Source organism: Heterodontus francisci, chromosome 2 (genome assembly GCF_036365525.1).
Source record: "Heterodontus francisci isolate sHetFra1 chromosome 2, sHetFra1.hap1, whole genome shotgun sequence".
Taxonomy (NCBI): domain Eukaryota; kingdom Metazoa; phylum Chordata; class Chondrichthyes; order Heterodontiformes; family Heterodontidae; genus Heterodontus; species Heterodontus francisci.
The window spans coordinates 57012100-57037816 of record NC_090372.1 but is presented as its reverse complement, the minus strand read 5'-3'; the positions used below and the strand labels follow the sequence as shown (position 1 = coordinate 57037816).

The 25717-nt window shown below is 42.8% G+C and overlaps 1 protein-coding gene across 2 annotated transcripts in view; it reads right to left on the bottom strand.

Moving 5' to 3' along the window:
- Window positions 1-25717, bottom strand: part of ankhb (ANKH inorganic pyrophosphate transport regulator b) — a 191083-nt gene that overhangs the window by 70631 nt on the left and 94735 nt on the right. For both annotated transcript variants that reach the window (XM_068058496.1, XM_068058489.1), the window contains exons 4-7: window positions 24633-24716; window positions 21851-22021; window positions 14874-15008; window positions 9324-9416 (exon numbers count right to left, since the gene is read on the bottom strand). In XM_068058496.1, coding sequence (XP_067914597.1) covers window positions 9324-9416; window positions 14874-15008; window positions 21851-22021; window positions 24633-24716 — 483 coding nt within the window. The remainder of the gene's footprint in view (window positions 1-9323; window positions 9417-14873; window positions 15009-21850; window positions 22022-24632; window positions 24717-25717) is intronic.

Here is a 25717-nt window from a genome sequence, read left to right as displayed (position 1 = left end):
ATTTATATATACTGCAAACAGCAAAGGTCCCAGCACTGATCCCTGCGGAACACCACTAGTCACAGCCCTCCATTCAGAAAAGCACCCTTCCACTGCTACCCTCTGTCTTCTATGACCGAGCCAGTTCTGTATCCACCTTGCCAACTCATCTCTGATCCCGTGTGACTTCACCTTTTGTACCAGGCTGCCATGAGGGACCTTGTCAAAGGCTTTACTGAAGTTCATGTCGACAACATCCACTGCCCTTCCTTCATCAATCATCTTCGTCACTTCCTCAAAAAACTCAATCAAGTTAGTGAGACACGACCTCCCCTTCACAAAACCATGCTGCCTCTCGCTAATAAGTTCTTTTGTTTCCAAATGGGAGTAAATCCTGTCCCGAAGAATCCTCTCCAATAATTTCCCTACTACTGACGTAAGGCTCACCGGCCTATAATTTCCTGGATTATCCTTGCTACCCTTCTTAAACAAAGGAACAACATTGGCTATTCTCCAGTCCTCTGGGACCTCACCTTTAGCCAATGAGGATACAAAGATTTCTGTTAAGGCCACAGCAATTTCCTCCCTTGCCTCCCTCAGTATTCTGGGGTAGATCCCATCAGGCCCTGGGGACTTATCTACCTTAATGCTTTTCAAGACGCCCAACATCTCCTCCTTTTTGATAATGACACGACCCAGACTATCTACACTCCGTTCCCTAGACTCATCCTCCACCAAGTCCTTCTCTTTGGTGAATACTGATGCAAAGTACTCATTTAGTACCTCGCCCATTTCCTCTGGCTCCACGCATAGATTCCCTCCTCTGTCCTTGAGTGGGCCAACCCTTTCCCTGGCTACCCTCTTGCTCTTTATACATGTATAAAAAACCTTGGGATTCTCCTTAATTTTGCTTGCCAATGACTTTTCATGACCCCTTTTAGCCCTCCTGACTCCTTGCTCAAGTTCCTTCCTACTTTCTTTATATTCAAGGGCTTTGTTTGTTCCCAGCCTTCTAGCCCTTCTGAATGCTTCCTTTTTCTTTTTGACTAGGCTCACAATATCCCTCGTTTTCCAAGGTTCCCGAAACTTGCCAAACTTATCCTTCTTCATCACAGGAACATGCCGGTCCTGGATTCTAATCAACTGACGTTTGAAGGACTCCCACATGTCAGATGTCGATTTACCCTCAAACAGTCGCCCCCAATCTAAATTCTTCAGTTCCTGACTAATATTGTTATAATTAGCCTTCCCCCAATTTAGTACCTTCACCCGAGGACTACTCTTAACCTTATCCACAAGTACCTTAAAACTTACGGAATTATGGTCACTGTTCCCGAAATGCTCCCCTACTGAGACTTCGACCGCCTGGCTGGGCTCATTCCCCAATACCAGGTCCAGTACGACCCCTTCCCTAGTTGGACTATCTACATATTGTTTCAAGCAGCCCTCCTGGATGCTCCTTGCAAATTCTGTCCCAGCCAAGCCCCTAGCACTAAGTGAGTCCCAGTCAATATAGGGGAAGTTAAAATCACCCACCACAACAACCCTGTTGCTTTTACATCTTTCCAAAATCTGTCTACATATCTGCTCCTCTATCTCCCATTGGCTGTTGGGAGGCCTGTAGTAAACTCCCAACATCGTAACTGCACCCTTCCTATTTCTGAGCCTCGCTGCATGACCCCTCCGATGTGTCCCCCCGCAGTACAGCTGTGATATTCTCCTTAACCAGTAATGCAACTCCCCCACCCCTTTTACATCCCCCTCTATCCCGCCTGAAGCTTCTATATCCTGGAACATTTAGCTGCCAATCCTGTCCTTCCCTCAACCAACCCTCTGTAATAGCAACAACATTATAGTTCCAAGTACTAATCCAAGCTCTAAGTTCATCTGCCTTACCTGTTATACTTCTCGCATTGAAACAAATGCACTTCAGACCACCAGTCCCGCTGTGCTCAGCAACATCTCCCTGCCTGCTCTTCCTCTCAGTCTTACTGGCCTTATTTACTAGTTCCCCCTCAGTTATTTCACCTGCTGATTCCCACCCCCCGCCACACTAGTTTAAACCCTCCCGAGTGACGCTAGCAAACCTCGCAGCCAGGATATTTGTGCCCCTCCAGTTTAGATGCAACACGTCCTTCTTGTACAGGTCCCACCTGTCCCGGAAGAGAGCCCATTGATCCAGATATCTGAAACCCTCCCTCCTGCACCAGCTGTTCAGCCACGTGTTTAGCTACACTATCTTCCTATTTCTAGCCTCACTGGCACGTGGCACAGGGAGTAAACCTGAGATTACAACCCTAGAGGTCCTGTTTTTTAACTTTGAAGTATACTATGCTCCAGTCATAAATTTTAGCAAAAATGGTAGATTTGAGAATACATTACTGTTGGGTGAGAAATTGCTTACTGAGTAGGAAGTGCAGTCAGTCATCTACTTCAGTATCATTACAGGACACTGAATCCTAACTTCTGATTCTGGATGAGTGGAAACAGTGCAGCTAGGGACAGTTTGAGTCTATCTGAGTGATGCTAATGTTAACATGGACTGTATATTGGTCATTTGAGTTTTAGAGCAGACAACATTTCCTGTACTCTGGAGCCAGCATCCGGATTGGGATGTTGACCATTTTTTTTGTACATATGGCTCAATTCATAGTTTTCATTAATTAAAAAAAGTGTGGGGAGGTGGTGGAAGGAAACAATAAAACTATATTGTATACATATATAAACTACAGAAAAATGATTGCAATGATTTCTCACTGCACTGCAGTACAGGTCTTAGTAGCAAGAATGTTTAATCTTCTTTATTCTGTGGCAAGATAAGGGCATTCGGACCATCCAACTCCTTCCACTGTTAAATAACCAATATCTCAGAGTGAAATCTACCACAGCCCTCAAGTCTCTACACATTAGCAAGATGGAGACTTACTCCAATGCAGAGACTGTTCAAAGGGTATTGGCAGATTCCTACTTCTGATCACTTGGCTAAGCATGGCCATCTCATTTATGAGCGACAAACTGCTGTTGACTGACAACCATAGAAATGAGCATACTGCAAAATGGATAAACTAAAAATCTAGTCAAAAAGAGAATGTTTCATTAAATCTAGAGTGGTACATTATATTGACAAGGAGACAGGGGCACACAGTTATTTAATAGTTTTAATAAATATAATAATATTTTCATCTGTGTTCACTATGGAGAAGGAAGATGTATATGTAAAGATCAGGGAGCGGGATTGCGATATACTTGAACAAATTAGCATTGAAAAGGAGAAGGTATTAGCGGTTTTAGCAGGCTTAAAAGTGGATAAATCCCCAGGCCCAAATGAGATGTATCCCAGGCTGCTATGTGAGGTAAGGCAGGAGATAGCAAGGGCTCTGACACAAATTTTCAAATCTTCTCTGGCCACAGGAGAGGTGCCAGAGGACTGGAGGACAGCGAATGTGGTACCATTACTCAAGAAGGGTAGCAGGGATAAACCAGGTAATTACAGGCCAGTGAGTCTAACATCAGTGGTAGATAAACTACTGGAAAAAATTCTGAGGGACAAGATTAAGCCCCACTTGAACAGGCAGGGATTAACCAAGGATAATCAGCATAGCTTTGACAGTGAGAAATCATGTCTAACAAACTTGATTGAATTTTTTGAGGAGGTGACTAGATGTGTAGATGAGGGTAAAGCAGTTGATGTAGTCTACATGGATTTCAGTAAGGCTTTTGATAAGGTCCCGCATGGGAGATTGGTTAAGAAGCTAAGAGCCCATGGGATCCAGGGCAATTTGGATCCAAAACTGGCTTAGTGGCAGGAAGCAGAGGGCAGTGGTCGAGGGTTGTTTTTGCGATTGGAAGCCTGCTACCAGTGGTGTATCGCTGGGATCGGTGCTAGGACCCTTGCTGTTTGTAGTGTACATTAATGATTTAGATGTGAATATAGGAGGTATGATCAGTAAGTTCACAGAGGACACAAAAATTGGTGGTGTCGTAAATAGTGAGGAGGAAAGTGTTAAATTACAGGACGATAAAGATGGGCTGGTAGGATGGCACAGCAGTGGAAAATGGAATTTAATCTTGAGAAGTGTGAGGTGATGTATTTTGGGAGGACTAACAAGGCAAGGGAATATACAATGGATGGTAGGACCCGAGGAAGTACAGAGAGTCAGAGGGACCTTGGGTGTACTTGTCCATAGATCACTGAAGGCAGCAGCATAGCTAGATAAGGTGGTTAGGAAGGCATATGGAATACCTGCCTTTATTAGCCGAGGCATACATGTAACTCCAGACCCCAGCCATGTAGTTGACTCTTAACTGCCCTCTGAAATAGCCTAGCAAGCCACTCAGCTGTCAAGGGCAATTAGGGATGGGAAACAAATGCTGGCCTTGCCAATGACACCCACATCCCATGAAAGAATAAAAAAAGTTACATTTCAAATTCAGTGCAATTCATGCATTTAAAAAATTGTTTTCAAAAATAAAGGATTAATTATGCTTTTATTGTAGAAGATAACAAACCAAAAGAAAGATTGTAGCTACATGAACTTTGTTTGCTGGTACAGGCATTTTGTTTCCTAATTTTTTATGCAATCTGCATCTTCAGCCATAACAAAAAAAAAATTAGAATTAGAACATTACAGCGCAGTACAGGCCCTTCGGCCCTCGATGTTGCGCCGACCTGTGAAACCATCTGACCTACACTATTCCATTTTCATCCATATGTCTATCCGATGACCACTTAAATGCTCTTAAAGTTGGCGAGTCTACTACTGCTGCAGGCAGGGCGTTCCACGCCCCTACTACTCTCTGAGTAAAGAAACTACCTCTGACATCTGTCCTATATCTATCACCCCTCAACTTAAAGCTATGTCCCCTCGTGTTTGCCATCACCATCCGAGGAAAAAGACGCTCACTATCCACCTTGTCCAACCCTCTGATTATCTTATATGTCTCTATTAAGTCACCTCTCCTCCTCCTTCTCTCCAATGAAAACAACCTCAAGTCCCTCAGCCTTTCCTCGTAAGACCTTCCCTCCATACCAGGCAACATCCTAGTAAATCTCCTCTGCACCCTTTCCAAAGCTTCCACATCCTTCCTATAATGTGGTGACCAGAACTGCACGCAATACTCCAGGTGCGGTCTCACCAGAGTTTTGTACAGCTGCAGCATGACCTCGTGGCTCCGAAACTCGATCCCCCTACTAATAAAAGCTAACACACCATATGCCTTCTTAACAGCCCTATTAACCTGGGTAGCAACCTTCAGGGATTTATGCACCTGGACACCAAGATCTCTCTGTTCATCTACACTACCAAGAATCTTCCCATTAGCCCAGTACTCTGCATTCCTGTTACTCCTTCCAAAGTGAATCACCTCGCACTTTTCCACATTAAACTCCATTTGCCATCTCTCAGCCCAGCTCTGCAGCCTATCTATGACCCTCTGTACCCTACAACATCCTTCGGCACTATCCACAACTCCACCGACCTTCGTGTCATCCGCAAATTTACTAACCCACCCTTCTACACCCTCTTCCAGGTCATTTATAAAAATGACAAACAGCAGTGGCCCCAAAACAGATCCTTGCGGTACACCACTAGTAACTAAACTCCAGGATGAACATTTGCCATCAACCACCACCCTCTGTCTTCTTTCAGCTAGCCAATTTCTGATCCAAAGCTCTAAATCACCTTCAACTCCATACTTCCATATTTTCTGCAATAGCCTACCGTGGGGAACCTTATCAAACGCCTTACTGAAATCCATATACACCACATCCACTGCTTTACCCTCATCCACCTGTTTGGTCACCTTCTCGAAAAACTCAATAAGGTTTGTGAGGCACGACCTACCCATCACAAAACCGTGCTCACTATCGCTAATGAACTTATTCTTTTCAAGATGATTATAAATCCTGTCTCTTATAACCTTGTCCAACATTTTACCCACAACCGAAGTAAGGCTCACAGGTCTATAATTACCAGGGCTGTCTCTACTCCCCTTCTTGAACAAGGGGACAACATTTGCTATCCTCCAGTCTTCCGGCACTATTCCTGTCGACAATGACGACATAAAGATCAAGGACAAAGGCTCTGCAATCTCCTCCCTAGCTTCCCAGAGAATCCTAGGATAAATCCCATCTGGCCCAGGGGACTTATCTATTTTCACACTTTCCAAAATTGATAACACCTCCTCCTTGTAAACCTCAATCCCATCTAGCCTAGTAGCCTGAATCTCAGTATTCTCCTCGACAAAATTTTCTTTCTCTACTGTAAATACTGACGCAAAATATTCATTTAACACTTCCCCTATCTCCTCTGATTCCACACACAACTTCCCACTACTATCCTTGATTGGCCCTAATCTAACTCTAGTCATTCTTTTATTCCTGATATACCTATAGAAAGCCTTAGGGTTTTCCCTGATCCTTTCCGCCAATAACTTCTTGTGTCCTCTCCTTGCTCTTCTTAGCTCTCCCTTTGGATCCTTCCTGGCTAGCTTGTAACTCTCAAGCGCCCTAACTGAGCCTTCACGTCTCATCCTAACATAAGCCTTCTTCTTTCTCTTGACAAGTGCTTCAACTTCTTTCGTAAACCACGGCTCCCTCGCTCGATAACTTCCTCCCTGCCTGACAGGTACATACTTATCAAGGACACGCAGTAGCTGCTCCTTGAATAAGCTCCACATTTCGATTGTTCCCATCCCCTGCAGTTTCCTTCCCCATCCTACGCATCCTAAATCTTGCCTAATCGCATCATAATTTCCTTTCCCCCGCTATAATTTTTACCCTGCGGTATATACCTGTCCCTGCCCATCGCTAAGGTAAACCTAACCGAATTGTGATCACTATCACCAAAGTGCTCACCTACATCTAAATCTAACACCTGGCCGGGTTCATTACCCAGTACCAAATCCAATGTGGCATCGCCCCTGGTTGGCCTGTCTACATACTGTGTCAGAAAACCCTCCTGCACACACTGGACAAAAACTGACCCATCTAAAGTACTCGAACTATAGTATTTCCAGTCGATATTTGGAAAGTTAAAGTCCCCCATAACAACTACCCTGTTACTCTCGCCCCTGTCGAGAATCATCTTCGCTATCCTTTCCTCTACATCTCTGGAACTATTTGGAGGTCTATAAAAGACTCCCAACAGGGTGACCTCACCTCTCCTGTTTCTAACCTCGGCCCATACTACCTCAGTAGACGAGTCCTCAAAAGTCCTTTCTGTCGCTGTAATACTCTCCTTGATTAACAATGCCACACCCCCCCCTCTTTTACCATCTTCTCTGTTCTTACTGAAACATCTAAATCCCGGAACCTGCAACATCCATTCCTGCCCCTGCTCTACCCATGTCTCCGAAATGGCCACTACATCGAGATCCCAGGTACCAACCCATGAGCAGCCAATTAGGGCGTACCTGTTAATAACACACCTTTCACATTTCTCAAGTAGCTGAATTACCACATAACCAGTGTAAATAATGAATTCTTCATTGAGGTGTGAAAATAGCACGAAAACGATGCTAAACCCATTTCATCTGCTTTGGTAGATCCACTGCCTTGAATCGTTTTATTTTACGAGCAATGTGCCTCCTACGCTCCCCAGCTGTATTCTCCTTGAATTCCTGCTGTACTATTACTGCCATCTTTTGATTTTTGTTTTCCTGACCTATTTGTGCCATATAAACTCTCCTACCTATGTCAAAAGTAGCAGTGTTCAAAGATGTCCATTCTTGATTGATCACAAACTACAGGAGCCCAGGCATCTGCTCCAAATGTCAAGACTGGTACATCAAGACATAGGAACACAGGAGTAGGAGTAGACCATTCAGCCTAGCGAGGCTGCTCTGCCAATCAATATGATCATGGCTGATCATCCACTTCAATGCCTTTTTCCCACACTATCCCCATATCCCTTTATGTCATTGGTATTTAGAAAGCTGTCAATCTCTACTTTAAAGATACTCAATGACTGAGCGTCCACAGCCCTCTGGGGTAGAGAATTCCAAAGATTCACAACCATCTGAGTTAAGAAGTTTCTCCTCATCTCTGTCCTTAGTGGCTTCCCCCTTATTTTGAAATTGTGTCCCCTGGTTCTAGACTCCCCAACCAGGGGAAACGTCTTAGCTGCATGCACCCTTTAAGTATTTCTAGATTTCAATGAGATCAGCTTTCATTCTTTGAAACTCTGGAGAATACAGGCCCAGTTTCCCCAATCTCTCTTCATAGGACAGTCCCGCCATCTCGGGAACAAGTCTGGTGAATCTTTGTGGCAGTCCCTCTATGGCAATAATATCCTTCCTAAGGTAAGGGGGCCAAAACTGCACACAGTACTCCAGGTGCAGTCTAACCAAGGCTCTATACAATTGAAGCAAGACTTCACTACACACAAACTGCAGAATCTTAGCTTGTTGAATAGTTTGATTCTTGACTTTGATTTGTTCTTGTCAACAGATTGCTTAATTCCTTTGTACTATGTAACAACCAGCAATAGTTGCTGCAAAACTTCTGCAGGGATGAAATCTGCTATATTATTTACTTTCCTTCGTGCTCTATTAAAACTTTGAAATCTTGCCTTCCTTTGTAAAACTACCTCACCAGTTTGACTATGAGTCATTAGCACATTAAAAACAATTCCCAAACAAAAGCAAGAAATGCTGGAGTCACTCAGCAGGTCTGGCAGCATCTGTGGAAAGAGAAGCAGAGATAACGTTTCGGTTCCGAAGAAGGGTCACTGACCCGAAACGTTAACTCTGCTTCTCTTTCCACAGATGCTGCCAGACCTGCTGAGTGACTCCAGCATTTCTTGTTTTTGTTTCAGATTTCCAGCATCCACAGTATTTTGCTTTTAAAAACAATTCCCAGTTGTCCATGAACAAAGATTAACAATCCTCAACACACAGACTTTCACAAATACAATTTTTAGCATGACATTAGTTACAGTAAAAACATAGGGACAGTCATTACTGCTTTCCACTGGTTTTACCCATTTTTTTGGCTAAACATTATTCAGAAAAGGAAAATATAGCACTTAAAAATACTCCTCCAGAAGCTGAAATCAACCTCCTTTACGGAAAAAAATTTGCATCACTGCTCGATGGACAATTTGTATCTAAACTACATGAACTTACAAATTCAGAGCAGGGTACATAAGCAGATACTACTTGAAGATATATTAAATACATTAAAAGCCTACAGCATTGGCTAGAAAACAGCGATGTATGTATGTCAGCAACTTGCATATTCTACATTTATCTTGACCTGCTTCTCGAATATCCTGTGTTAACAAATATGTTTTTCCTATTTTTTTTTGTTTGACAGCTCATTCGTTTTCCATACTCAGCATTACCTTATCAAAAGCAGGGTAAACAGCTCGGAGCTCAGTCAGCCAGCCATAAGGCATGTGGCCCACTGGATACGTGGCCGTTAGAACAGCAACAGCCTTAAAGTGAAAAGGAAACAGAAATAAAATGTTAGTAAATTTACAAAAAGCTGTATGTATAACTTTTTCATATATCCAGATACCATTGCAACATAGGGGGCAATTTTCAGGTTTTGGTTGCAGATATTAAACTGGCAGTTGTGTATCATACACCCAATATACACCCTGTCTGATTTTCTGGTTCTTGATATCCATGAGGGAAGAGATAAAGGTATTTGCTCTGGTAAATTAGGGATTAGTCAGCTACTTAACAGTTACATGGGGCTAGATTTTACTTTGGGTGGATAAACGTCGGTGGCAAACCTGCTTTCACCTCGCTTGGGGATCTGTCCTGCATTTTGCGGGTCCCCAGGCTTTATCTGTTCTGAGGCGGGACTTCCACCTGCTTGAGGGAGGAAGTCCCACCTCATTGAGCTGCCAACCAATCAGTGGGCCAGCAGCGCCACCGGGAGCGTTGGCCACTACTGGGATGCAGCCCAGCCAACCGCAGAGGAAGACATGGAGCTGGGATTTAAGGTAAGTTTTGGTTGCCTTGCCGGGGCCCGACCAATTACCCCTGGTGAGGCAAGGGTGGCCGTTTGGGGGGAAGGCGTGTTGGGTCCTGGGGATGGTTGGGGAAGCGGAAGCGGCCTTCCATCGGGCACCTGTGCCCAATTATCAGGGCCCATCCCCGGGGCGCTGAGAAGCCACCTGCTTTTCCCAGGTGGCTTTCCCGGCTCCAGCACACCTGCTTACCACGCGTAAAATCCGCGTATGGACAGGCGAAGGCCCTTAACTGGCCATTAAGTGGCCACTTATGGGCTTGATTGGCCTGGGGCGGGCGGCCCATTTTTCACTCCCCCCGCCCTACGTTAAGGCGGGGCAGAGGCGGCTGTAGGTCGGGAAAGCCTTCCGGAGCCTCCCGCTTCATTTTAAAATTTCAGCCATGGACTTCAGATTAGCTGATATCATTGCTATCAGCTGTGGCTTGAAGGAGCTAAAAGCAAAACAAATACAGGCCTGGAGTGACCTTTGCTTTCTCTGGAGGTTGGCTGCAGGTCATCTTGCAGCATTAGACTAGTCTGTCACTACCCTCCTAATGAAGCACAGCCTCCTCATGCATTGTTCTTCTGTCAAGGGCAGAAATGTTAGTCATGGCCTGTACCATTTGTTGGGAGGATAAGGCTGGTTCCAAGTATTCCTCTTGCTGCATAGCATTCTTGTTTCCTTTCTCCTGCTACTCTTCCCCTAAGCATACCAAATATAGTTTTGTGCTCAGGAGGGATATCTATACTGCAAACGATAGGGCTGCTTGCAATAGTGACCACACATAAATCACTTCTGTAAATCCTCTTCACACTTGTACAGTGCCTCTAATTATCAGAAAATCACATTCTGCAGGGAGAAACAATGTACTGCTGGTACCAAAATTGGCCCCATTTACTTTATTCCTACTTTTCTGTCCTTTTCCATTGCCTTTTTCATTCTTGATTTTGAAATACTTATCTAATTTTAAGAAAATGGTTACGATCTCTACCTCAGCATGCAGTATTTACAAAAAATGAATCAGAATTCATTAAAGTACTGCTTTAACACAATTACATAGGAACTGTCACATCATAGCTACATTTCTAAATGCTATGATACTTGTATTATTAATAGTGCATGCGATAGCTATGTTTTTGCAAATTATTAATCAAATGCTTCAGCAGCACATCACCTGTAGCAGATGTTCAATCTTTCAAAAAAGCTACTGAAAATTATTTATAGAAGGGTACAGGCATCATGAATGGTTGACCAATCTTTTTTGTGGAGTTTGGGAAGGGAGAAAAGGCAGAGGAGCTGTAACCACACATGTAACTCACAATGATGATATGTGCAAGTGATGTGATGGTACGGTTTAAGAAAATGTGCATTTGTAAACAAATTTTAAAAGGTTTTACTTAACGCTTTTTCTATGAAGGTGGTTGTAGTGTTTTGAAATTGCATTGTACATTTTGTCCACTTCAGGCTACCATACAGACATATACCAGCAGAGGGTGTCTGTAAGAAAATAAAGGAATCCATGTTTTTAACAGCATGCAGCTGTTCTGTGTCTGACTAACTCTGACTGAACATTAACTGTTTAGTCTCAAGAACATCTCAATGGCGATCAGCGAAAAATTGCAAACATTGCTTTCAGGTATGAAACCCTTGGAAGGCGTTTGTCTACTTTCTGCAGACAGCATTTTAAGTTGGAGACTTAGAGAATGTATTGAGGCTGTGTTAGACACACACAAGAAAGTATATACACATACACACAGACCTCTCCAAAATAACTATCCAATCAAAAAAAAAATCTTGGATCACCAGAGAGAAGCTTTTCTCTGAAAGAAACGCGATCACCGGATCCCTGAACACTCAGTATCACTGCGTTGCTGACCAATATGGTGTTGTCTCTGCCAACTTTATCACCTTTTGATGTGCATTCATCTGTATTCCACACCGGCAAAACTGGCTGTGACGTTTCAACGGCCCAATGGCAGGTTTTGCAATCACGATGACAAAAGGAAAAAGGCCTTACCTCTCCACTATGGAGGTGAAGAACTAGAAGATATTTTTGAGGCACTTTGCCTGAGCAAATGAGTATGATTCAGCAAGAAATACATGAACAACCTACTTCAAGCTCAAGAAAAATACCATACACGAATCAACTGTCTTCCGATACATTAAGCAAGAAGCAAACGAGACAATTAACCAATATTGCATGTGATTGAGGAAACTAGCAACCAAATGTGACTCTGCTGATGTTGAACATGTCAAATAGGAAATCTAAACATAAAAAAATGAAGGTTATCTCTCTAGTCAACTACACCGAACAGCACTCGAGAAAGACAGAAAACTGTCAGAATTGCTGAAATTAGCAAGATCACTATCGCTTTCACCGTCCAGAGCTACTGAAGTTGAGGTTGCCAATAGTAACTACCACAGTCCAATTACAACTCATAGGAACTGTCACATCATAGCTACATTTCTAAATGCTATGATACTTGTATTATTAATAATGCATGCGATAGCTATGTTTTTGCAAATTATTAAACAAATGTTTCAGCAGCACATCACCTGCAGCAGATGTTCAATCTTTCGGACACTGCAAAGCAACAAAAACAGTCTCACAAAGTTGCGACTTAGCCAAAGAATGTTTTCACTGTGGCAGTGCTAACCCACACTGGACAGAGTCCTGCTACTAATAAACAATGTAAAGCTTGTGGAAAATCCAACCACTTTGCTCGTGTTTGTCACTTATCAACAAAATCATCTACTAAGACCAATACTAACAGAAAGACGCCACAGTAAAAGGGCGCGAGGATGTAGCCAATATAGAGGCGGATGACCCTGAATATACTTTTGTGCTCTTTGTCGGACACATTGGCTTGTTGGACATAGATGCGCTCATAGATACAGGAGCATCTGTCAATGTCATGGGAGACCAAAACATTCAACAAACTTCAGGATCGCCCCATTCTCTTTAACCAGGGAATATGAAAATTTTCCTTTACAATAATGACAAACTGCTAAAAGTTCTCGGGACTTTTGAATCACCAGTCTCATTCAAAGACACTAAAATGAATGCTGTATTCTGTGCCATATTTGGCGAATGTGACACTTGTCAGTTTCTCGACAGCAACAGATCTGCACGCAATTGCTACGCATAACAACATTTTCAAACTGTATGCTGACCGCTTCACTGGTATTGGCAAACTGAAAGGTGTTACATGCAAGCTGCATGTAGACCAGGGTTGTCAAACCTATTCGTGTGGGGGAGCCACATTACAATTTTTGTCTTACATGGGGGGGCCGGTGAGACAATTTTGGAAAGATTAAAATTTATCTTACTATTGATCAAAACAACAACAAAGGTGCATTTTTGTGAAGAAGCTTTAAATGAGAAGACTAATTTATTGACTTACTTTCTGGTCACTATGTTGGACACTAATTTAGTGAGATACCTGGCATTTTCTTTCTTGCAAAAATAGTCATGTTTGCCTCCATACTTGTAGTGATGGATAGATGTCATTCTGTCAGGAGTGATCTTGATCACTCTCTCTCCCTCTTTCTCTCTGCCCCCTCTCTATCTCCCTCCCTCCCTGCCCCCCCTTCTCTCTCTCTAACAGTTGCAGAGAGCGGGAATGCTCAGCAGATGGGTGATCAGTTTTTTTTCAAAATCTCAAGTCAGTTTCACAGCTGACAGATCCTGACATTGTTTACAGCAGTTTTCTAAATTCGGACAGATTCGGGGTTTTCCAGAGGGCTTTTAAAAAAATGTCACCTGATCCATGGAAAGTTGAAGCCATCGCAAACACTGTGGATCCTACAAATGCACAGCAAGTCCAGAGTCTGTTAGGATTCATCATGTACTCTAGTTGCTTCATTCCTGACTTTGCTACGTTATCTGCCCCCCTACTAAATCTGACAAGAGACCAAGTGGGCGTGGACTAAATCACACAAACAGGCAGTACACCACAAGTGGATCAATGAGCACTGCTAAGCAGTTTTCAAATCATCACATAAAACGCGTTATTCTTCAAAGCACTGAAAACACAATTCGCAAGCATTGAATCCGATTCTGACATCGACATCTCAGATAAAGAACATGAGCCAACTGAAACTACAACTGATATCAGATGATATTTGACTTGTGAGAGAAAATGTCCACCATACTTAAGTGATTATGTTACGAGGTGAACTATTGTCAGTTGGTGAACAAATCTTTCATCTCATTGTATATGACTGAGTCCATTGTTAGATTAATACAAAAATATAGAATATGTAATAGCGTTGCTGGTAAAGTTGAATGTTCAAGTTATGCTTAAGTTTATTGTTTACACTTTCGGAAACAAACCATTGAAGCACGCTAGGTCTCTCATTTACTAAGAAGGAGAGGGAGGCAGTGTTTTGAAAATTGCATTGTGCATTTTGTCGACTTAAGCCTACCATACACACATATACCAGCAGAGGGTATCTGTAAGGGAATAAAGGAATCCATGTTTTTAACAGCATGCAGCAGTTCTGTGACTTACTAACTCTGACTGTTTAGTCCCAAGAATATCTCAGTGGTGCTTTTCTTTTAGCAAACATTGCTACATAACAAAATAGCTGCAAATGGAAATAAGGGCATGTTCTCATTTTTAATGCTACCAGGTAAATAAAAGGACTGAATTGATTGTTTTTTAAAAACACATAATCAATCTCCCATAATGGCAATAAAATCCACATATCTGCAATACGCCAAGATGGATGGAAATACCGCTTGGAACCACCAACAACGAATATAAAGCTCCATCTTGTGTTACCATTGAAAAAAAAACTGGGGCTTGGTAAAAATGTGCCTACGTTAGGTTTGCACATAAATCCTCTGGATCTGAATTATGAACTTACAATGTCATTAACTTTGTAGCAGCAGGCACAAACATTTTTATTGAACTGAAACAAATTCACCTCCGTGGCTGTTGGACTGCCTCCCAAGTCTCGAGACACAAACAGATTGACTATGGGTCTGCTGATTCGCTGAGTCGCTAGAATCAAGGCCAAAGGCCACCAGAAAGCCAACATCTTCTTTATTGTGGCTTCTCCCTACAATGTGAAAAGAACAAGTTCAGATTCAACACAGTCAAACATTATGGGCAGAATTTTCTGAATTTAGTCCTTGGCAAAATAGCAGAACGTTAGCGGGTCAGGAATCTGTTTGATTAGGTAGTGGGCTTTGCCAAGGCTCTTGAACTGCGCCATGGCATTAGCATCCCACTTCTGGGTTCTGTCAAAGGAAGGATTTCTAAATAATGGGACCATGGCATGGGGGACAATGGCTCAAAAACACTTTGATATTTGAGACTCCTGCAACTACAGGAATTGAGAAGAGATCCTGGGTCTCTCCCTCTTACCTGGACGTCCTGCTGTGGGATCTAAGGAATACAGTGAGGTGATCTTTTCAAGCACATGACCTGTTCAACCAAGCATGCATGGAAGTGGCTGAGGAAATCCGCAGAAGTGTGGTCCCTCCAACCCTTTCTATGTTACCCTTTGTTTCCCGCCACTGAGCCAATTTTTATTTTTTTTTTAGAGATACAGCACTGAAACAGGCCCTTCGGCCCACCGAGTCTGTGCCGACCATCAACCACCCATTTATACTAATCCAACACTAATCCCATATTCCTACCGCATCCTCACCTGTCCCTATATTTCCCTACCACCTACCTATACTAGGGGCAATTTATAAAGGCCAATTTACCTATCAACCTGCAAGTCTTTGGCATGTGGGAGGAAACCGGAGCACCCGGAGAAAACCCACGCAGACACAGGGAGAACTTGCAAACTCCACACAGGCAGTACCCAGAATTGAACCCAGGTCGCTGGAGCTGTGAGGCTGCGGTGCTAACCACTGCGCCACTGTGCCTTGCTGCATTTTCCTGGATCCCATGGGATTTTATTTTTTTTAACCAGTCTGCCATGTGGGACATTGTCAAAAGCCTTGCTAAAATCTATGTAGACTACAACAACTGCACTACCCTCATCCTTGTTACGTCTTCAAAAAATTTGATCAAGTTGGTCAAACAAAATCGTCCCTTAACAAATCCATGCTAACTATTCTTGATTAACCTGTGCCTTTTTAAGTGACAGTATATCTTGTCTCTCAGAATAGATTCCAATAATTTGTCCACTACTGAGGTTAGACTGACTGGCCTGTAATTATTCGGTCTATCCTTCACTCCCTTTTTAAACAGAGGTTTGATTTAGAGATACAGCACTGAAACAGGCCCTTCAGCCCAACGAGTCTGTGCCGACCATTAACCACCCATTTATACTAATCCTACGCTAATCCCATATTCCTACCACATCCTCACCTGTCCCTATATTCCCCTACCACCGACCTATACTAGGGGCAATTTATAATGGCCAATTTACCTATCAACCTGCAAGTCTTTTGGCTGTGGGAGGAAACCGGAGCACCCGGAGGAAACCCAAGCAGACACAGGGAGAACTTGCAAACTCCACACAGGCAGTACCCAGAATTGAACCTGGGTCGCTGGAGCTGTGAGGCTGCGGTGCTAACCACTGCGCCACTGTACAACGTTAAAAATTCTCCAATCCTCCGGCACAACACCAGTATCCAGTGAGGACTGGAAAATGATGGTCAGACCCTCTGCTATATCCTCTCTTGCTTCTTTTAACTGCCTAGGATACATTTCATCTGGCCCTGGTGATTTATCAACTTTCGAGGAAGCTAATCCCATTAATACTTCCTCTCTCCCTATGTTTATCACATCCAATAGCTCATACTCTTCCTCCTTAACATAGAAACATAGAAAATAGGAGCAGGAGTGGGCCATTCGGCCCTTCGAGCCTGCATCGCCATTCAATACGATCATGGCTGATTGTCCAAACTCAGTAGCCTGTTCCCGCTTTCTCCCCATAACCCTTGATCCCTTTAGACCTAAGAACTATATCTAACTCTTTCTTGAATATTTAATGAATTGACCTCAACTGCTTTCTGTGATAGAGAATTCCACAGGTTCACCACTCTCTGGGTGAAGAAATCTCTCCTCATCTCAGTCCTAAATGGCTTATCCCTTATCCTTAGATTGTGATCCCTCGTCCTGGACTCCCCCACCATCGGGAACATCCTTCCTGCATCTAGTCTTTCCAGTCCTGTTAGAATTTTGTAGGTTTCTATAAGATCCCCTCTCATTCTTCTAAACTCGAGCGAATACAAGCCTAATCAACCCAATCTCTCTTCATACGTCATCCTGACATCCCAGGAATCAGTCTGGTGAACCTTTGCTGCACTCCCTCCATAGCAAGAATATCCCTCCTCCGATAAGGAGACCAAAACTGCTCACAATTCTCCATGTGGTCTCACCAAGGCCTTGTATAATTGCAGCAAGACATCCTTGCTCCTGTACTCGAATCCTCTCGCTATGAAGGCCAACATACCATTTGCCTTCTTAACTGCCTGCTGCACCTGCATGCTTACTTTCAGCGACTGGTGCACAAGGACACCCAGGTCTTGCTGCACCTCGCCCTTTCCCAATCTATCGCCGTTCAGATAATAATCTGTCTTTCTGTTTTTGTCACCAAAGTGGATAACCTCACATTTATGCACATTATACTGCATCTGCCATGTATTTGCCCACTCATTCAACCTGTCCAAATCACATTGGAACTTCTCTGCATCCTCCTCAAAGCTCACACTCCCATCCAGCTTTGTGTCGTCTGCAAACTTGGATATATTACATTTAATTCCCTCATTTATATCATTAATATATATTGTGAATAGCTGGAGTCCTAGCACTGATCCCTGCGGTACCCCACTAGTCATTGCCTGCCACTCGGAAAAAGACCTGTTTATTCCGGGTTTTTGTTTCCTGACTGCCAACCATTTCTCTATCCATGTCAGTATCTTACTCCCAATCGATGTGCTTTAATTTTGCACACTAATATTTTATGTGGGACCTTATCGAAAACCTTCTGAAAATCCAAATACACCACATCCACTGGTTCTCCCTTATCTATTCTATTCGTTACATCCTCAAAAAATTCCAGTAGATTTGTCAAGCATGATTTCCCTTTCGTAAATCCATGTTGACTTTGTCCGATCCTGTCATTGTTTTCCAAGTGCTCTGCTATTACATCTTTTATAATGGACTCTAGCACTTTTCCCACTACTGATGTCAGGCTAACCAGTCTATAGTCCCCTGTTTTCTCTCTGTCTCCTTTTTTAAATAGTGGCGTTACATTAGCTACCTTCCAATCCAATGGAACTGTCCCAGAGTCGACAGAATTTTGAAAAATGACCAGCAACACACCAGCAATCTACTATTTCTAGGGCCACTTCCTTAAGTACTCTGGGATGTAGGTTATCAGGCCCTGGGGATTTATCGGCCTTCAATCCCATCAATTTCCCTAACACTGTTTCCCTACTAATACTGATTTCATACAGTTCCCCCTTCTCACTAGACCCTATGTTCCCCAACATTTCTGGGAAGTAATTTGTGTCCTCCTTTGTGAAGACAGAACCAAAGTTATGTATTTAATTGGTCTGCCATTTCTTTGTTCCCCATGATAAATTCCCCCGTTTCTGACTGTAAGGGACTCACATTTGTCTTCACTAATCTTTTTCTCTTCACATATCTATAGAAGCTTTTACAGTCAGTTTTTATGTTGTCTGCAAGCTTACTCTCATACTCTATTTTCCCATTCTTAATCAATCCCTTGGTCCCCCTTTACTGAATTCTATACTGCTCCCAATTCTCAGGTTTGCTGCTTGTTCTGGTCATTTTATATTTCTCCTCCTTGGATCTAATACTATCCCTAATTTCTTTTGTTAGCCACGGTTGAGCCACCCTTCCTGTTTTATTTTTGCGCCAAACAGGAATGAACAATTGTTGTAATTCATTCACGCGCTCTTTAAATGCTAGCCATTGCCTATCCACTGTCAACCCTTTAAGCAATGTTCCCCAGTCTATCATAGCCAACTCGTGCCTCATGCCTTCATAGTTGCCTTTATTTAGATTCAGGACCCTAGTCTCGGAATCAACTCTCTCACTCTCCATCTTAATGAAGAATTCTATCATGCTATGGTCGTTCTTCCCTAAGGGACCCTGCACAACAAGATAGTTAACTAATACTTTCTCATTACACAATACCCAATCTAGAATGGCATGTTCTCTAGTTGGTTCCTCAACGTATTGGTCCAAAAAACCATCACGTACGCACTCCAGGAATTCCTGCTCTACAGTATTATTGCTAATTTGATTTGCTCAATCTATATGTAGATTAAGGTCACCCATTAACTACAATATCTGCATCGTCCCCCTCTTTTGTGAAGATAGATGCAAAGTATTCATGAAGAATCTTACCAACATCTTCCGCTCCTACACATAGGTTATCTTTTTGGTCTTTTATGGGCCCTACTCTATCCTTAGTTATCCTCTTACTCTTAATGTATTGATAAAACATCTTTGGGTTCACCGTGATTTTGCTTGCCAATATTCTTTCATGCCCTCTCTTTGCTTTCCTAATTGCCTTTTTGATCTCACCCCTCCACTTTCTATACTCCTCTTGGCTTTCTGTAGTATTGAGTTCTTGGTGTCGGACATAAGCTTTCCTTTTCTGCCTTATCTTACCCTGTAGGCTCCTTGACATCCATGGGGCTCCAGATTGGCTGCCTCACCCTTTTTCTTTGTGGGAACATGTTTACCCTGAAACCCTTGAATCTCCCCTTTGAATGCTCCCACTGTTCTGACACTGATTTACCTTCAAGTAGATGTTTCCAGTCCACTTTCGCTAAATCACTCCTCAGTTTAGTAAAATTGGCCTTGCCAGAATTGAGAACACTAACTCCTGTTCTATCTCTGTCCTTTTCTATAATTATGTTAAAACTGACTGAATTATGATCACCACCACCAAAGTGCTCTCCCACTGCCACTCCTTCCACTGCCAATTCATTCCTCTCTCTCCATGCATCTCCTCACATCCCCATCTGGACAGCCAATGCTCATCTTATTGCCCTCTCACACCAATGCCTCAAACCCTCCTCAAATGCTGTCCTTCCCCGCTACTCCACAAGCCATTGATAACAGTCAATTCTCTTCTTTCCCTCCTTGAAGAAGACAGCGTACAACCTCAGAGAGAGGCAGAGACCAGTGCGGGGATGGGAGAGGAACCCTCCAGTGACAAGCACGTTGATAACCACAGGTAACATATGCCCATCTGGTCTACTGGGAAGGAGGTCTTGTTTCAGGAGGCCGCAGATGTCAGCAACAACCTCCTGTGAAAGCCTGAGCCTCCTGAGGCACTGGTGCTCAGACAGCTGATCCTCTCCTAGTAGATCCTGTGTTAGAACACAAGAATGCAAGAAATAGGAGGAGTAGACCATATGGCCCCTCGAGTCTGCTCCGCCACTCAATACGATCATGGCTGATCTTAAGCTTCAACACCACTTTCCCAGCTGCTCGTCATATCCCTTGATTCCCCGAGAGACTAAAAAATCTGTCTATCCCAGGCTTAAATGTATTCAACTATGGAGCATCCACAACCCTCTGGGGTAGAGAATTCCAGAGATTCACAACCCTTTGAGTGAAGTAATTTCTCCTCATTTCAGTCCTAAATGATCGGCCCCTTATCCTGAGACCACGCCCCCATGTTTTAAATTCCCCGACCAGCAGAAATAATTTCTCAGTGTCCACCCTATTCAGTCCCTTCAGAATCTTGTATACTTCAATGAGATCACCTCTCATTCTTCTAAACTCCAGAGAGTATAGGCCCAATTTACTCAGCAGTTGGGGTCTCGCCTCCTTGGAGCTGCATCTCTAGGTAACTGGTGCTGCTCCTGCTGCTGGTGGTGGTGGTATTGCTGCTCCTCTTGCTCCTAGTCAGAGGTGCAAGGTGGAACTGCATAAGCCAAGGTGAAGGCTGGCAGCAGAGAATTGCAGCTCAAGGTGACTGAAGTGCAGGACAGGTGAAAATGCTGCCAGAATCATTGTGAATGAGGAGGTAGTTGAAATACTGGATGGGCCAAAAATTGTTAAAGAGGAGGTATTAGAAAGGCTGGCTGTACTTAAAAATGATAAGTCACTGGATGAGATGCATCCGAGAATGCTGAGAGAAGGGTGGAAAATGCAGAGGTGCTAGCCATAATCTTCCAATCCTCCTTAAATCTTGGGGTGGTGCCAGAGGACTGGACAATTGCAAATGTTACAACCCTTGTTCAAAAAATGTGCAAGGGTAAACCAAGTAACTACAAGCCAGTCAGTTTAACCTCGGTGATAGGGAAGCTAGTAGAAACAATAACCTGGGACAAAATTAACACAGTCACTTGAACAAGTATGGATTAATTAAGGAAAGCCAGCATGGATTTGTTAAAGGCAAATCGTGTTTATCTAACCTGATTGAGTTTTTTGATGAGATAACAGGTTGATGAGGGCTTTGCGGTTGATGTGTCCTAAATGGACGTCCAAAAGGGAGTTGACAAAGTGCCACATAACAGGCTTGTCAGCCAAGGTGAAGCCCACGGAATAAAAGTAACAACGGTAACGTGGATATGAAGTTGGATGAGCGACACGAAACAGAGAGTAGCGGTGAACAGCTGTTTTCAGACTGGAGGAAGGTATATAATGGGGTTCCCCAGGAGATGGTACTAGGACCACTACTTTTCTTGATATATGATGATGACCTAGACTTGTGTGTACAGGGCACAATTTCAAAATTTGTAGATGACTCGAAACGATAGATTCAAGAGGACATAGACAGGTTGGTGGAATAGGTGGACAAGTGGCAGAGGCAATTTAATGCAGAGAAGTGTGAAGTGCTACATTTTGGTAGCTCTACAACCTAATTCCTGAATTATCTGTTCCTCTTACACTGGCTAAACTGTTCAAAGTCTTTCCTTGTTCTAACTCAATGACCTTGATATTTACCCCCATTTCAGGTCCACTTCTCTCAGGAATGATATCATGCACATTCCTATAGTACCCAAGGCCCACCATGGTAAAACGGACCATCACTCCCATGTACAACGCCAGAATCGGAATCAGGAGAGGCTCTGTGCATTCCAGATGACTGTGAAGCAAGATGGATACAAATACAATCTGGAAAGAAAATAAATTAGATTAAGCTAAACAGAAGTTTATGACTTCAAATAGCTAAATTAATGTGAATTACAGATTAATGAATTTGCTGAGACCAAAATCGTTTGACCACCAGGCCTTTGTAATATTGACTTTGTAAAGTTAATTATATGAATCTGCCATTTCAGTAACAGTTTACAATCTACATAAACGCCTTGGGACAGTTTACGTTGAAGGTGCTATACAACTGAAAGCTGTTACATTCAATTGCTGATAATAGAGTGCAAATTAGGAAGAAATTATTACTGGCTGAGTTCTGAAGAAAATAAACACTCTTCCGCTTTCTATATTCGGACCAACATCAGGTACAACGCAGGTCAGTTTCCACCTTGTTGCCTCCCTTCCTGCTTTCAAGAACTGCTTTTTCAACCACGCCTTTGGTTTCCATCTTCACCCTTTTCTTTCTCTTTGTGCGATGGTGTAAAAAGGGATGGCGGGAGTAGAAAAAAAGGGAGTAAGGTATTGAGTGGGTTGGCCCATATCTGGACTCCTCCTCCCCGATACACAAAAAGATCTGAAACTGCAGTATCAAGGGAGGGCAGTTAATATTGTAGGCAACACAAAGCTGGGGATAACTGTGGAATCAAGAGGCAACAGACAAGATTCTACAAAGGAAGATCGACAGGGTACATATTTAGTCAATGATAAATGAAGTTCAATACGATTAAATGTTGCACAGTATTAGATATTGAAAATATTCCATGGATAGGACACACCTTAACAAATGGGAAAGTGAAAAAGCCCTGGGGTGTTAGCTGTCTTATCACTTACATGTCAAACACATGAGGTAGCAATCAACAAAGGTGACAAGAATGCTAGGTGATACTGCCAAATCCACAGATGCCATGCTAAAGCTTTACAATGAACCAGTATTTCCAGCATTTCTTGTTTTTATTTACAATGCACCAGTCTGGCCACACCTGGAGTGCTGCATAGATCTATGACATAAGGCAGTCATCCACACCCGAAAGGCAATGCAGGGTTCAGCAATAAGGCTCACTTGCAGTGTGAGAAGGGTGAGCAATGAAGGATGAATAATATGTGAGGCTTCACAAAAAAGGTTTCATAGGGGAGAGAGCAGAAGCATCTAAAACATGGTTGTCCAACATACAGCCCGCGGCCCAGAATCTGGCCCGCCTATCCTGTGTGACTGACAGCGAGCTGGCCGTGGCTCGGCTGCACTGGCAGAGTGGTGATCACAACACTCACCCAGACTGCAGCGCTGGATACCGTACGCTTGTCCTACCTGCCTCATGAACTGCTGAGGAAGGTGAGCAATTTAATCTGAGCATGTGGGGACAGCTGCTGCGCAGCCAGTTGCTCTTCTGGTGGGAATAAGCACATGTCTCCTTGGGGATTTAACATCTTATTTTTGTTTCCTTGTGGTTGTTTGCTCTCTAGTGAAGGGCTATGACTCACAAGTGTTACTGGGCTTGTACTGAGAACTGACATAGGAGGAATAAGGAGCCCACTAGCAAGACCCCTGGATAAGGGGCTGTTTGGACCGGAGACCCAACAGAAAGCCAAGCAGTGATGATGTTCATCAGTTCTCACTTCTGATGGGAAATGTCACAGCACCTGCCTGGAGCTTCCCCATTGTTCCTAACTGGCCTGCTGTTGCCACTAAGAACCCATTACTTTGCAAACGCTGCCCTTGTGAAATATTTACAGCACTGATGGATGTTCCACTATATTGCTGTACAGGTGTCACTGTATAACACTGAGATGCAGTACCGGTGGGGACAGGTCTGTCATTGTATAACATTGAGTACAGGTGCCACTTAGGATTCTTACAACAAGCAGTGAAGGATGCCTTTCATCCAATTAGTCATCCCTTTCGATCTTTTTTTTTAAAAAGTGAAAGAATGGTTCAATATCCCACTCTAAAACTGGTTCTCCCTCCTTTATATATTTAATAAATGCACCATTTCTAAGTTATATATTTTTCTTGTATCTTATTTGTAACACCTTATTTATTAAGGGCTCCTCGTCGAAAAATGTTAAAAACCTTAAATTCAGACTATGAGGAGGCACATAAGCTTATATTCAGTATTTTTTATGTAATGCAAGTGTTAAACTTTGATCACAGTTTAAGCCTTCATATAGATCTTACTGCATTATTCTACAGAAAGGATCTTGCATAAAACATTCACGTGCTACAGATATCATGAAAACCAGCATTTGTACATCTATGCGATTCCTGTATTTTATATCCAATAACCCTTTGTTTCTTGGCAGATTTCAAAATGACCATTTCATGTTTCCAAAGTAGAACAGTCCCACAAGTCACATGGAGAAATCAGATTACATCAATTACACTGAATATATATTTTAGTAACAATTACCAAATTATTTATTTTAAGACAGTTATTTAGCAAAATATAATTGAAATTCTTATGTATATCAGAAAATGAAGAAGGAATTGCAGGAAAAAAAATGCAAAATATTGAATGCTCTACAGGAAATGCTTAGATACAGATGAAGAGTGTTAAAACCCTTACACTTCCCCCGTTACCCACCCCCCCCCCCACCCCCCAACCATCCTTGAAGTCACAAATCAATGATATCTTACCTGAGCAATAACATCTGATACTGAGGCACAGCCCACCAATAAGCTGTACTTATGTTTCAGTAGAATGCCAGCATGGGTCCAAGCCTAAAAAAAATGTTAAATCCAATTCATTCAGGTAACATTTCCATTTGATATCAGTAATATATAATGAATTTCCAGGTAGTTTTTAATTAAAAATAAGAACAGTTTATACATTGAAACTATGATGGAACCAATTTCCATTGATGCCAGTGGCAGAGGAATATCCATTTATGTAAAGCTGTTCTGTTCAGAGCCAGAGAAAAGTCATTCAAACATTTCTTTTTAATTTTGAAGGGGATTTGGTGCAGGAGAAGAGGAAGAAGGCAAGACCTCCCTCATTTTCTTGCTGTATTCTTCTTCTTTATCTGCCTGTTCTCCCACCTCAAGTCAAGAAGACTGTTCCCATGTCATTGCCAATGCCCCTTATACTGCCAGCTGCTAGGAAGCACCCAATGACTAATGCAGCCTAGAATCTTCCCTCGTTTTCCTTCTCTTGTTTGGAATGCACTGCAGAAGGGAGTGCACTACACTCAACCTTAGGAAGAAAAAAAAAGAGGTCAAGGAGAAATCAGTCAGAGTTTCTGTGCCTGGTGCATATCCAGACATTCACATTGGAAAGTAGAGGCGTGTGAATGCCAGGTCAGGACAGGACTGCACTTCACAGTGTGGCATCTCACATCCAACCTGCCAATACATGAACAAAGACCAGGAGAGGTCTTGGAAAACATCCAAGAAGTCATACCCAATCTATGTCAAGGAAAGAAACTGCCATGGAAAGAAAGTAAAATCTAAACAGATCTTGTGTTCAATCTGGTAAAAGTGTTGCATAAATACTACGATACTGAAGTTCAATGAATCTCTGTTTAATGGGGTGAAATCGTTTACTTTCCTAAACTGTGAAAGTTTGCAAGAAATCTGCACTCAGTAACTATCAAGCCCACAGATTCTGAATACCAGAATGTCAGAATCACCCAAAACTGTTCCAATTGCTGAACCTGTCAGCACAAGCCAAAATTTGAAGTTATACAAAATTTAATCTCGTACTCACAGAATGAAAAGTCATT